The sequence below is a fragment of the Polyodon spathula genome, chromosome 24 (genome assembly GCF_017654505.1).
Source record: "Polyodon spathula isolate WHYD16114869_AA chromosome 24, ASM1765450v1, whole genome shotgun sequence".
NCBI lineage: Eukaryota > Metazoa > Chordata > Actinopteri > Acipenseriformes > Polyodontidae > Polyodon > Polyodon spathula.
Window position 1 is genome coordinate 3527854 of NC_054557.1, and position 15549 is coordinate 3543402.

Here is a 15549-nt window from a genome sequence, read left to right on the forward strand (position 1 = left end):
AACAGTCCAGGGTCATACACAATAATGCAATCCAAAAATCAAAAGAAATACAACCAAACCTTTCGAACCACAGCACCAAACTCCTCCTACTCCCCTCTCATTGTGGTGCTGTCAGGTTGCTCCTTTTATAGGGCTGGTCATTACCTCTTGATCACCTGCAGGTGTGCTGACATACCTTAATTACCTGGTAAGGATCCTGGGTAGTGTAGTTTGTGGTGGCGACCATTTTGTGAACTGTAGTCCTATTGGGACCTCCATTTTGTGTAAGGACAAAGTCCTAATCTCTGCCCTCACATATCTCCCATTCAGGACCATGCCCTGAGGTTTATCACTATATATATATATATATATATATATATATATATATATATATATATATATATATATATAATATATATATATAATCAGCAATAAAGTATTACAAATATGTTTAACAAGTGTTACAATAATCAGGAGCTTTAAATTGGATTTCATACCTCTTACAGTCTAGCATTCTGCTTGGAAAGCATACCTCTCAGTCTAGCTATGTTTCTTAAATGAAAAAAGGAATTTTTTGTAACATTTTTAATGTGTGATTCAAAGGAGAGGTCTGGATCAAAAATGACACCTAGTATTTTGGGTTTGGGTTTTTTTTTATCTCTGCTCTAGAATCTGTACAGAGACCGTCAAGTAGAAAATCAGATGAATCTATGTTCTTGTATTGCTTCAGAGGTCTCATTATCATCTGTTCTGTTTTGTCTGAGTTTAGCATTAAAACGTTTTTAAACATCCAGTGTTTTATAGCAGCAAGGCAGGTATTCAAAATATTAGCAGCAGATACATCACCCTGTTTGGGAGACAGGTAAAGCTGAGTGTCATCAGCATAGCAATGAAAATTAACTGTGTCTACGAATGATATTTCCCAAAGGTAACTTATATAGAGAGAACAGAATTGGGCCAAGAATAGAACCCTGAAGAACCCCACATAAGAGGTCTCCTCCTCGACTTTAACAAACTTAAACCTACTAGAGAGATAGGTTCTGAACCAGGACAAGACAGTACCTGACAATCCCACTAAATGTTCAAGGCGATTAATTAAGACAGAATGATCAGTGGTGTCGAAAGCAGCACTTAGATCCAGTAGAACGAGTACTTAAGGCGAGCCCATGTCAGAGGTCAACAACATATCATTTACCACTTGAATCAGTGCCGTCTCAGTGCTATGATTAGGCCTGAAACCTGACTGAAATTTCTCAGAAAAGTTCTGTGCAGCAAGAAATTTATTTAATTGTTCAGCCACTACTCTTTCTAACACTTTGGACAAAAAAGGAGATTAGAAATAGTCCTGTAATTATTAAGCACATTGGGATCGAGGATAGGCTTCTTCAGCAGGGGTTTTACTACAGCAGTCTTCAAAGAATTTGGAACAATACCTGATGAGAATGAGCTGTTAATAATATTTAAAACTGTGTTATTTATTTTTGGATATACTTTTCTCAAAAGTGTAGTAAGAGTGGGATCTAATGCACATGTTGTGGGTTTTGTCTTTTTAATTATAGCATCCAGCTTTTGTTCACTTGTCAAGCAAGAGTGCTGTAAGATGTGGTTGGGTTCACACAGACCAAGAATATTTGTATCATTGTTTATATCAGTCAACTTATCTCGATGTGGTATGTAGTTGCTCAACTGATTCCTATTGTCGGTCACTTTTTTATTGAAGTGATTCATAAACTCTTCACAACTTACTGGAGGAATATTCTGTGTAACACACTCTGCCTGCGGATTTGTTAATCTTGCTATTGACTGAAAAAGAAATCTTGTATTGTTCCTATTTTTGTCAATAAGATCGACGAAATAAACTGATTGAGCTAAAGACGTGACGTTAAAATACTATCTTTCCAGCTTTGATAATGTATCTGAAGTCCAGTCGATCTCCATCTGCATTAACTTATCAGATGTTAATGAATTTAGAGATCTAGTTTTAACACAATGTACCAGCTTAACTATTGAGCCAGCTAATACAATTTCAAAGATAATAGCAGAGTGGTCAGAAACTGCTATATCATTAATGGACATGTTCTGAATATGCAGACCACCAGAAATAACCAGGTCTAGTGTATGGCCATAAATATGAGTAGGACCTTTTAATATGTTGAGTAAAACCAAATGACTCTAGTAATGCCAAAAAAATCAAGGGGATCGCTATCAACATGTACATTAAAATCACCTAGAAGTAGAATCCTATCATGCTTGACAGCAATTGTTGATAAAAACTCACTAAACTCAGACAAAAACAGAGCGTTAGGTCTAGGAGGACGATAAATAAGAGACTAGAATAGAAGTTTGGGCATGAACCTTAAAAGATGGTATTTCAAATGATATATAGCCATCTGTTTTTTCACAATAACATTAAAATGATTACCAAAAATGGTTGCAATACCACCACCTCTTCCCATTGGGCTCGTCTTTAGACTGAAGGACAAACCTGTAGGACAGGCTTCTACCAGAGTTTGATTTTCATCTTGCTTCAGCCATGTCTCAGCTAACGTTAAAAAATCTAAGTTTGTTTCTTGTTAGCCAAAGATGTTATAATTAATAAGGCAAAATGTAGATATTGCAAAGCATGATGAGTTCACAGTGGATGTTGTACTAACTTTGATAAAATTCTTATTACATGAGCCGGGGGAAAAAGCTGAACATTTTAAACGAGGGACTGATATAACTTGAATTGGATAAGTCTCTTTATGAATTTGAACAAGTGGCTGGAATGAAGCATTCAGTCAGAGATTTGTATAATAGAGCCTCCTTCTGATCTGGGATCTGTTGTTGCAGTGAGTCTCTTGTTGCAGTGAGTGAATTGCTGGCCTGTGTACAATCGTGTCAGGATGTCAGAAAAAAGTATTTTACAGTCAGGTATCGGCGCCCCCTTAGGTTTGAAAACCACTGTCCTATAGGCACTGTATGTACCTTTTATATTACGGTAGTTGAATATAATTTTTCATTATGTTTATTATCTAAAAGTAAAAGCTAGTTATAAGATAGTGACTATAGTAGGTAGTAAAGTGTGAATAATAATAGTGATGGGACAAACAGGTTTTTTGTGTTCAAATATTCTTTAAAAATGTAAATGCGTATTCAAATATTCTTTAATTTTGAATTTACTGAAAAAGTATACTTAATGCCATATTACAGTAAAGTAAACCTAGTACCCCATCACACTACCTATAAGGCAAAGAAGAGATCCGCTCGTCTGTACAGTAGACTGTTATTATTTCAGTCGTTATTTATGCATTGGTTTCCTTTGCATGTTATACTTTAATATACAGTGATTTGTAAATTCTGTTATATGAATATAAACATGATCTGGTTTCCACCCAATATACGTCTTTTGAGTATTTCAATATTTTGTCCCAGTTTTTATATGGAGTTTCTAATGCTCACAGCAAACTATACTGGTTTAGTAATGAATGAAATGCCTTGGGAGAATGCAGGCACTGTTTAGCATCCAAAGGAGTTATTTCAGGTATAAAGAATTGACAGCTGTCTTGCAGAATATTTCTTTTTTATACAGAACAAAAATATAAACACAACATGTAAAGTGTTCATGAGCTGAAATAAAAGATCCCAGAATTTTTCCATACGCACAAAAATCTTATTTCTCTCAAATTTTGTGCACAAATTTGTTTACATCCCTGTTAGTGAGCATTTCACCTTTGCCAAGATAATCCATCCACCTGACAAGTGTGGCATATCAAGAAGCTTATTAAACAGCATGATCATTACACAGGTGCACCTTGTGCTGGGGACAATAAAAGGCTACTCTAAAATGTGCAGTTTTGTCACACAACACAATGCCATAGATGTCTCAAGTTTTGAGGGAGCGTGCAGGTGGCATGCTGACTGCAGGAATGTCCACCAGAACTGTTGCCAGAGAATTGAACGTTCATTTCTCTACCATAAGCCGCCTCCAATTTAATTTTAGAAAATTTGGCAGTACGTCCAACAGGCCTCACAACCGCAGACCACGTGTAACCACGCCAGCCCAGGACCTCCACATCCGGCTTCTTCACCTGCAGCATCGTCTGAGACCAGCCACTCGGACAGCTGATGAAACTGTGGGTTTGCACAACCGAAGAATTTCTGCACAAACTGTCAGAAGCCTTCTCAGGGAAGCTCATCTGCATGCTTGTCGTCCTTACCAGGGTCTTGACCTGACTGCAGTTCGGCTCACTTTCGATGGCCACTGGCACACTGGAGAAGTGTGCTCTTCACGGATGAATCCCAGTTTCAACTGTACCGGGCAGATGGCAGACAGCATGTATGGCATCGTATAGGCAAGTTGTTTGCTGATGTCAACGTTGTGAACAGAATGCCCCATGGTGGCGGTGGAGTTATGGTATGGGCAGGCATAAGCGACGGACAACGAACACAGTTGCATTTTATCGATGGCAATTTGAACGCACAGAGATACTGTGACGAGTTCCTGAGGCCCATTGTCGTACCATTCATCCGCGGCCATCACCTTGTGTTTCAGCATAATAATGCATGGCCCCATGTAGCAAGGATCTGTACACAATTCCTGGAAGCTGAAAATGTCCCAGTTCTTCCATGGCCTGCATACTCACCAGACATGTCACCCATTGAGCATGTTTGGGATGCTCTGGATCAACGTGTATGACAGCGTGTTCCAGTTCCCGCCAATATCCAGCAACTTCGCACAGCCATTGAAGAGAAGTGGGACAAGCTAGCTGATGACCTCTAAGTTCAGATGACCGTAAACAGGTTCTACTAGAGTAACTTTCAAGATACATGCATTAATCCCCCCTGTTCACCTTTATTCAAGTTTGCTGTGGTAATAAAATAGAATAAATACACTATAGGATTTTCGCAGTTAGCATGGTATAAGTGCCATGTTCACCATTTACCATGGTATAAATCCCACCATTAACCATGTTTATTTATCCTGGTATAAATACCACCATTTATCGTGTTTATGTACTATGGTATAAGTACCACCATTTTGTGAGATTTCAAATGAGGAAATATACAAAGCTGAACTTTCTTCTTGTGGACATAGCTAATCTTTATGGACCAGAATACATCTCATATATAGTTCATGGCTCCAAGTGTTAAGCAATGGGGTCCTTTGTGGTATAATTCTGCATTTATTTTTGAGGATGCCAATGGCAAAATCTTAAAGATGTTCCACGGCACACAATGTGTACTACTTCAGAATATTCTTTGCTTACAAGAAACTAAATGTTTTTGCTAAGATTGCCAGATGCCCCCGAAAGAGTACATGATTTGTACTGTTGGTTGAGTGGTAATGATCGAATGCTGAAAAATGTAAATTGTGTAGAAGAAAATTGTGTTGCACTTGGATGCCCTTCATCTTGTATTTTAAGTGTGAGAGAAGTCCTAGCACTTAAAACTTTGTTGAACAGTGACATAAAGAAAAGGGATTGTGAAAAGTATAACAGGTATGTTCTGAATGGGAAGTTATGTACATCAAATTCTTACTGTACAGAATTTAAACACAATGATTCTTGTGCCACTTTGGTTGATGGATCTTTTGTTCACATAGACAAACTGATTAAAGCCATATTGCACTTGTGAAGCACACTGTATATGTAATTTTTTTCGTACATAAACTGAAAGAAAGCAAATCCAAAATGCAACTTTACCATACTTATGTTGAAGACAATTTGCATTCATTCACTGTACAGAACATATAGAACATAATGAGAATCTGAACATAATACAACTGCCAAAATTTGAACTAGAATAATGAAACTTTTAGTTTGGGGGTGAGTACAACGTGTTGAACTTGTATGTATTTTAAAATATTATTATGATTGGTGTTATCTTGTTAAATATTAAAAATTTAAAGGGTAATCAGTGTATAGCCAGTACTTGCCCTAGACACTGTATTGTATGGTACCATTTCTGTTTTTTTTCAGTTTCAGCATTTCAATTCATTCTTTTCAAGTTGCCAAGATTACGATTTTTCAAGTTGAGTTGAACAAAAAACTAAAACTTTCTTTAAGTCAGATCCCCCCCAAAAAGAAAATATGTATGTAAATATGTACACAAGACTTGGCCCAGAGATTCTTGGGTAAAAGGCTTCTGATGCTGACATACCCCAAAATTCTGTAGACAGACACCTTTTATAGGAGAGCAGCTAAGAAAATGATTGCAGAACGAATAAGGTGATTGACTGCATTAACGAAAACTACAATTGCAAAACCAAAAAAATAAGAAGCATTTTCATTAACAAAATAGTAATAGACTGTAAAGAAACTAGAACACAACTGAACAAATAAAGATGAAAGGTATGCCCAAAAGATGTGACTTATTTCTCGTTTTGCATTAATTACAGTACACTGAATGATGAATTGTGAATTAAATACTTCACACAGACTGTGGGTTATGGTAAATAACTATTTTCAATTGTATGTATTTCTCTTTCCATGATTTACCATATTTTGCCTCACTTTGTGCTATACTGTCATTTCAACTTGTCGTTTACCATGGTTAACTCTGACTTACTGTGATTTACAATGATATACTATGGTATACTGTGTTTTTACTAGTGTTTACAAGGGTATTACAATGGTAAACTTGATTAAGGCCCACTTTGTGTTTGACATCTGCATATTCATTCAGCTTATTTGGTTGTGTCTTTAGTTTCGTAACCCATTGTGGTTTTGGATCCTCTGTTCCAGCTCTGGTAAGGGTGTAGGATATTCCTCAATCAAGTATCAGTATGCTGCAGCACAAACTCCAGCATGGATCTCTATTCACTTGCACTGGTGTCTTTTGTAGATCTCTAAAATGGAGAACCTGTCTCACCTGTTGGAGCTGCGAGTGCTGAACCTGGCTGGAAATAACATTGTGTGTGTGGAGGAGCTGAGAGGAATGAACTCACTGACTGAACTCAACCTCCGTCGTAACCACATCACAACTGTGGTGAGTGAGCTGGACCCACATGTCGCTTGCTGGACAGGATTGTTAATGGGATAGTGTTTACTAAGGGTGCACAATTTAGTCCTTTTTCTTCCACCTATACCTGAAATGTACTTGTTTGAACCAAATTAACCTCCTAATTACTCAATTATGTATAATACCTATGACTGGAACTGTGCACCCCTGCTTTCTGCAATCTATACCATTTTCTTATCTATTCAATATTCTACTATGTGTCTTCTCTGGCATTCCCCAGTGTTGTTCCTGTTCAATTTTGTCACAGGATTATGTTCTAACCCTTTTTTCCCTGAAACACACAAGGACACATACCTCTCCTCTAGTGCTTTTTACATCATATGTAAGAATGTAATTTGACATAATTACCTTTGCTGTTACTACTTTATAGTTCAATTTTAGCAAATGCATCATATGAGCATGCAGCGTATGGAATATAGCTTTGGTATATTCCATATGTTGTGGCATGTTTCAGATGTATTTGGATATTGTTTACAGAGTTTGGAGTTGTATAAACTGCAGACTAATGCATTTGGAAATGTCTGCTGTATGAAGTTGTATATCCCTTCTCCAGATGCACAATAAGACAGTTTTGAATCTGTGGGATATGAACCCTTTCATCCAGTTTTGTCCATTTATGTTTTTATGATACCCAGGCATTCCTTTTTCAAAATGATCTGTTCAGTGAAAATGATAGTATCACAACATTAGTCCTTGCTGGCATCAAATAACTTTTTCTTATTTGGAGTGAGTTAATATTACCATATCACATTACCTTACCATATCTGATTTTGGAATCTATCAAATCCAGCGACAGTATGACCAGGCGAATCGCACACCAAATTGCACCGCATTTTAAGTTGATGCGGAAATTGATTCTCCAATAACAGCTGTTAAATAAAGGTTTAAATGTACTATCCTCATGAGGGAAATAACAGCACTCTTGAATATTTATGGAGCATTCTGTTTATATAACAGTGTTAATACCTGGAATGATTTGATACTTTCATTTTTCATTGAACAGCTATAGTAAATTTAAAAGATTAACAATAAGAAAGGGTTACTTGTGAATTCATATCATATCCTCATTTGTGGAAAAACTCCAGAATTCTATGAACATTCATTTTGTATCCATTAACTATTATAGTACCTAACTTATTGAAGACTGTATCACATCTTAATCACTGCAACTACAGTTTTGCTATGGATTTCTTCACTAGGCTACTAGAACTGATCTTAAATGTCCACAAAAGGGTCTCCTCATAGTCTGTTGTTTTTCAGTTGCCACAGCAGCATTACAGACCCTGGATATTTCAAATATACTCAGTAGAGGCCAGATTCCCCTTTGATGCCAGCCTTGGTAATGATGGGTGAGATCTTTCCTGGCTCACAGCCTAGTGTAGGGGAGCTGCTGTCTGAACATGAAGAGCTGAGCGATCTCCACACTGCAGTAAGAGAGAGGCATACCCCCTTGGAAATTATGCCATCTGCATGAGCAATCACTGTAGCGGAGTGCTGTGCGCTTATTGTTATTAATGGGACTTGCTGATGGCTTTGATCTGCTGCGCTCTTTTGGTGCCTTGTCGATATGGATGGGGATTGGCGTTGGTTTTGAAAGCCGTTTAGGGTATTGTCCACAGCTCTTTATATTCACACAAAACAATTCTACTGGATTTTTTTGAATAGTTTCTTGGAAGTCAATGCTGCAGCTGAGTTTATTTGAATATTCAGGTAAAATGTAGAAGAAATTAAAGGGCTGTATTCTCCAGTCTGTAATTTAATTGAAAAAACACATATGAATGAGAATAAAACCCATTTTCCTGCATCCAGTTATTGTTTCCCCTCACTGCAGCAATTCCCCAGACAGCTCAGGAGAGCTAAAGGTTCAGTGGGTCTCACTTCGTTCGTCCTTTGTAGAAACCTATTATTTTCTGTTTTATATTTGTAATTAATTTAGACCAATTTGTAGACTTTATTTTTCACTTTGACATTATGGACTTTTTATGTTGATCAGTGGCAAAAACTCCTAATTAAATCAATTTTGATTCCATGTTGTAACACAATAAAATGTGGAAAAGTCCAAGGGGGGTGAATACTTTTGAGAGCCACTGTAATTCACACTAAATTGGATATTTATTCCCCCTGCGTGGGATACATGTACCTGGTAGAAGCACCCATCCATTCATATGTTACAAGTTCAGTGAAATGTCTCACATCTCACCGTCACATAAACACCCTGACCAATTAACTGCCCACGCTCAGTACAGGGGTAATGGTGAAGGCAGCATGTGCAGGATCCACGATGGAAACAAAAAGAAAGCGTGTTTTAACAATCCAACAAAAATGGGAAATCCTCTCAAAACTTGAAACGGGAGTGTGGCGGAGCACAGCTCTGCTCTTTAGAAATTGGCAGGGATGGGGTTAAATTCCCCTACCTGCCTGGGTTCACTGTGTTCAGGTGGCTGGGGTTGATTAGATGATTAATTTAATTAACGATCAATCATCGCCCAGCCACCTGACATAAAAGGAGGCCTCTGCTTCTCATTTGGAAGGAGGGAGCTGAGGAAGCAGGTTGGTTTTTTTGATTGTTTGGAAAGTTTGAATCCAGTGAAGGCATTGCCCAGCCTGGAAATTGTTATTTTTGTAAGTTTTGCTTTTTGTCTTTCTTTTTGTGTTTAAATCGCTTTGTTCTGGCCCTTGTGCCTTTTCATTTTTGTGTTTATTTATAATAAAAGTTATTTTTTTGAACTACAGACTGTCTCTGGGCCTCTGTCCACTCGCCAGCCTGCCAAAGGGAGAAACTAGGGAAAAGATAGCAGCTGATTTTGGGATAGGCAGAAGTACTGTGACAGATATTAAGAAGGCAGAAACAAATCTAAAATAATTTGTGCGATCAACAGAATCATTCAGTGCTTGCCAACAGAAAAAGCAGTTTTTATCAGTTTGTACAAAGGACGAATGAAGAGATGCCAATATCTGGCCCAATTCTGAGTGATAAAGCCAAACAGTTAAACATTATGCTTTAGCGTCACAGGATACGACAGCTGTGTATCCAAGACGAGAAACTCTGCAGCATTAGAAGCGGTGGAGGCAGACCCAGCGTAACTAATGCTTGTCTGATGATTGGTTAACATGGCTGAAAAAAGAGATCTTCTTGTTTTATATCGTAAATCACATAGCAATGTATTCTTAATCTTGTTTACTTTCGCTTACTTTTAAAGTAAAGCATTTTCCCATGTTTAATGCACCTGCGCTTTATTTTTGTCCAGTAACCTATTTGTGCATGTGTAAATGTAATTTTCTTTCGATGTTTGCAGATCTGACATTTTCACATATTTACTCCCCAGTCCACAGTGAGTTGGATATGAGATATTGTATTGTACTAAACATATATTTAGAAAACCATATATCAAATGACATGTGGTTAGGGCAGGTCACAGGTTATTGAATGTGTTAGAATCTTGGAATATATATATATGGATGTGCATTTGTTTGTCGCACTGCTGCTTCAGTTGTGAAGAAACTTGGCAAGGACATTCTTTACAGCCAGTTATTGAGATTATCCGAATCTGAAATAACAGGGAGGTGCTGTTTGTTCATGTATGTCAGTATGTTACATGTGCATAATACAGAAGCCGTCATGACACTAAGAGCTCTGATTTTATATTTACAGGTGTGACAGACTAATTTCATATAGTATAGATCTGTAAACATCTCAAAATGCTTTCTGTTCCTGTGTCGCAGTCTTGAAACAACCTTCTTGCCTGTAAATAAAAATAAAAATGCTGGATCATTTCCAGCTTAGAAAGCAGAACTGCAGAAATGACAGCCACATCCCCAACACAGCATACCAGGAATTGTTTTGCTGCTTTAGTTTTTCACTTGTTATTTTGGCAGTCTGTGCATGGAATGGTGCTAATAATTAATTAAGAATTTGGGAGTGAAAGAGAAGGGAGCAGAGTTGTTTACCCTTCGGGTGCTGACAGTCAGGTCTGACACAGTCGACCAGTGTCAGTCCTGGGCACCCACTCATGAAATAATGTCTGCTTTTTTTTTTAAATCAAAGCAAACTCAGGCTAAGTGGTGCAGCAGGCACTAGTGTAAGGCTTGTATAGTAATTGTCGATATGCAGTGAGTGGGTTTCAGTATCTTTATTGGATAAGAACACTGCGTTGGGAGGTATACACAGCAAAAGAGTTAATGCAACTGTCTTACTTACATTTCTCATTCTCAGTCACTTTTATATCCTCCTACAACCTTTATGTTACAACCCTAACAGTCCAAAAGTTAACAAGCATTCATTCAAACTTGTAATTTAAAGATGTAGCGGCCACATTTCAAACACAGTGTAACGAGTACAAATTACTTATTTCTTGACATACCTAGCTTCTCATGTCTATCAGACTGCACAGGCCGGGTTTCAGTGTAGTACTTGGGTTACAAATGAGTTTAATGGTCTCAGTCTAGTAGTACACAATATGACACAATTGGCAGTCTCGGCTTGAGAGAGGCTAAGGGCTGAATGTCTGGCAGAATTTGAGGTATGATTGCAGAGCTGGAAAGAAGCTGTTGTGGTGCCTGCCGGCAATGTGCTTTTATCCGTCGTTAAGAGAAAAGGACAAGTGTGTACAGTGCAAGATGGGGATTTTGCCTACAAGTGACAGCCAAGCATGAAATAATTGCTGTGGAAGTTCACCTTTAGACCTTTAACTACCACAGAGTACGTGTGTAGAAATGAACTTGTCTAGTGCCACATTCTTATTTTTTCTGTATCGAATCCTATGTTGGACCACTTGTGCAATTTTGCTTATTTTAAGATCTGCTTAACTCCTTTGCAACCAAGCGGTTTTGTCAGAGATGCCACCCAACAGCCAAGCATTTTATGACAGTTTTACCACACTGTCTTTTAAAGTGCTTGTGACAGGATGACGTGTGTGGTGACGTCAGGTCAGATGCAGGAATAAAAACAAACAAGGTACTGCAGTTCAGAAAAGGTTTCAACAAAAACACTGCTCACAGAGCAAAATAAGTTTTAAATAAAACAAATCATGAACACAATAAACAACTAAAATTAAGGTCAGGCTGGGCAGGTGCCTTCACTGTTCCTTCATTTTTAATTTTAGTTTTCGCTCGCTCTTGTTTCTCCTCCAAACTCCCACACCGAGCAGGGAAAACTGCAGGGTTTTTAAACAGATGACCATCTCCCGATTAGTAACAAATTAATCACTTAATTTTGAGATGGCCAACTTCTGCACGTGTTTTAAATGTGGATGGGGCTTCCCATCCACGCTGCAAAACATACGACTCTGCCGTCCATATTTACACATAAATAAATCATAATACAGTAAATAAAAAACAATACATTGCACAGGGGCAGAGGGGGGAACCCCATTCTAAAAATAAATAAATAATAATGTACAGGACTCCTTGTCTTGTCACATATCCCACCTTGTGCAAAGCACACATGGCCCCAGAAGCAGACAGGCAGAGACCCCAGACGAAGCAGAGCAGACAGCGACCCAAGGTGAAGCAGAGCCCTCAGTGACCCCAGGCAAATCAGAGCCCTCAGCAACACCTGGCGAAGCAGGCCCGTCAGCAAACCCAGGTGAAGCAAAACCATCAGCAACCTTAGAAGAGATAAATGACACAGCTCTCCCAGGCGAAGCAGAGCCCTCAGCAACCCCAGGCGAAGCGGGACCTTCAGCAACCCTAGGGGATAAAAAGGAGACACATGCAGCCCCAGGCTATGCAGAGCAGCAGACAGCCCCAGGTGATGCGGAGCAGCAGGCAGCCCCAGGCGATGCGGACGTGGCATTCCCCGAGTGGTGCAAGGCAGGCATCCTTGGGCGGAGCAAGGCAGGCATCCTCGGCGATGGCGAACTGGCATCCCCGGGCGGTGGTGAACTGGCATCCTCAGGAGATGCATAACAGGGCAGCAGCGTTCCCTTGGGCGGTGGCGGCGGTGGTGGTGGGTGTGGCGGGAGGGGAGCCAGGACTAGCAGTAGTGCTGGGGTTAGCCCTCTTTGCAGCCGCTGCGGCCTGGCAGTTTTCCCCTGTGCTCCCCTCAGCAACCTATACAGGGGATTGCTGAGGACTGCCAGCATCATGTCCTGGTCCCGTCAGTCCTTCTGGCGGGGGTGGAGACAGAGGCAGCTCCTGCTGGGTGGCGGCAGGGGCTCCTCCCCTTCTGGCTGCATAAGAGGGAGACGACTATTCTCCACTCTGCTGTTGGAGGAGGGAGCAACCAGTCCTCCATGGTCGTCCATGGGGAGATGACTCCCCACTGGTATTCTCCCTCTACTGAGGGGTACCTGGGCTGTGGACGTTCGGCCTTCCGCCCTCTTGGGCTGTGGATGTACGGCCTTCCCCCCCTTGGGCTGTGGACGCACCGACTCCCCCCTCTTGGGCTGTGGACGCACCGACTCCCCCCTCTTGGGCTGTGGACGCACCGACTCCCCCCTCTTGGGCTGTGGACGCACCGACTCCCCGCTCTTGGGCTGTGGACGCTAGGACTCCTCCCACTCAGACGCAAGACGTTCGGGCTCCTCCCACTCAGGCGCAGGACATTCAGGCTCCTACCCCTTCAAGCGCAGGACTTTCAGGCTCCTCCCAGTCAGGAGCAGGACGTTCGGGCTGTGGCTGTTTGGGCTCCTCCCTCTTGGGTGATGGCTGGGTCTGGTCTCTCACCCAGAACCACCCTGCCACATCCCCAACCATGCCCTGGTTCCAGGCCTTCTTATACTGGGGGTCCCCATAAGGGTAGTCCTCCCGAGCGTGCCCAAACTCGCCACAGGCGCCGCACATAGGAGCCCCTTCTATTCTCCATTGCTCCTGTCTGGATGCCTAGTCTGGGGGTCCAAATTGAGTTGGCACCTGGGACCACCACCTCTGGCTCTGCTGTTCTGGCTGCTGCTGTTGGTGCAGTAGGTTTCTCTGCTGCTTCTTGCAGCTTTTCCTTCTTCCTCCCATCCTCCTCTTCGTCATTCAACATGTAATAGAAGAAAAAAAAAAAAAACTGCAGTATCCTTTCTGGCCTGCGTCCAGTAGGCGCTGGTGATCCCACACTGTACACCACATGTGACAGGATGACGAGTGTGGTGACGTCAGGCTGGATGCAGGAATAAAAACAAACAAAGTACTGCAGTTCAAAAGGCGCGTGGTGCGCCGTTTATTTGAATACAAAAATAAACAACATTTTTTAACAAAAACACTGCTCACAGAGCAAAATAAAAGTTTTAAATAAAACATCACAAACACAATAAACAACTAAAACTAAGGTCGTGCTGGGCAAGTTCCTTCACTGTTCCTTCATTTTTAATTTTAATTTCCGCTTGCTCTTGTTCCTCCTCCAAACTCCCACACCGAGCTGGGAAAACTGCAGGATTTTTATACAGATGATCATCTCTCGATTAGCAACAAATTAATCACTTAATTCGGCAGATGGCCACCTTCTGTACGTTTTTTTAATGTGAATGGGGCTTTCCATCCATTCTGTAAAACATACGGCTACACAGTCATATTTACACATAAATAAATCACAATACGAACAAATACAAAACAATAAATTTCACAGTGGCGGAGGGGAAACCCCTGTTATAAAAATAAATAAACAACAATGTACAGGACTCCTCGCCCTGTCACAGTGCTGTAAAAAAAAAAAAAAGTGAAGACAGTAGTGTGAAAACTATATATTTAAATTTCCAGACCCGTGTCAGAGCACACTGCTATATTTTCACTCTAACAAAAGTTTTTTTGGTGTTTTTTTTGTAAGATCGTAAAATATAATTATTTATATTTTATTATACCTTCAGGAGAACCTTGTTTGTAAGTAAACTATAAAATAAATTATTATCTTACATACCCTAGGGTAAAGTAAAAAAAAAAAAAAATGTCCTCAATTTCACATTAATTATTGAACATAATAGTTATTATACTCAACATAACCAACTTCACCAAAATGTCAACAGGTTGCATAGCAATACAAACATTGTATAATACTGACAAAAATATGTACATGTAAACATGGTTTCTGCTTATGTTCATTCAACAATGTAAAGGCTCTTTCTGTATTTCACCCAGTTCATGCCTAATCTTGTGTAGCAATGGCAGACCCCTCCACAGCTCCTGTTGGTTCTGTAGAATAGTTAGTATCGGAGGTTGGTTGGTCATACACCTGCCCAAGAATCTAAATTCAATAATCCCTGCAAATTCTTCTTCTTCTTCTTCTTCTTCTTCTTCTTCTTCTTCTTCTTCTTCTTCTTCTTCTTCCTAGCGTTGTCCTGCTGGTGCAGGGTCCGCTGTTCGGACCTTTGAACGCCACTTCGCTTGGTCTTGCGCCTCGTTCGGGCGTAAGCTGCTGATTTTCATATCCGCATTGATCGTGTCCTGCCATTGCTGCTTCGGTCTTCCACATGGGCTCTGGCCGTCGATCTCAAGATGGCTGGCGACGGTACCAGGCGCTGCTCGTTGGACGTAGCCGTACCACCATAACCGTCTTTCCCGCATTTGCGTCAATAGGAATGATGCCAAACTGCCGTCTGAGCATGTCGTTGCAGATTTGGTCAAGGAGGGAGATGCCCATTGTCCAGC

General features: G+C 40.4%; 1 protein-coding gene across 1 annotated transcript in view; it reads left to right on the forward strand.

The window, feature by feature from the left end:
* Nucleotides 1-15549, forward strand: part of LOC121299327 (leucine-rich repeat-containing protein 49-like) — a 212292-nt gene that overhangs the window by 57518 nt on the left and 139225 nt on the right. Inside the window, exon 8 of the mRNA XM_041227018.1 lies at nt 6805-6948. Coding sequence (XP_041082952.1) covers nt 6805-6948 — 144 coding nt within the window. The remainder of the gene's footprint in view (nt 1-6804; nt 6949-15549) is intronic.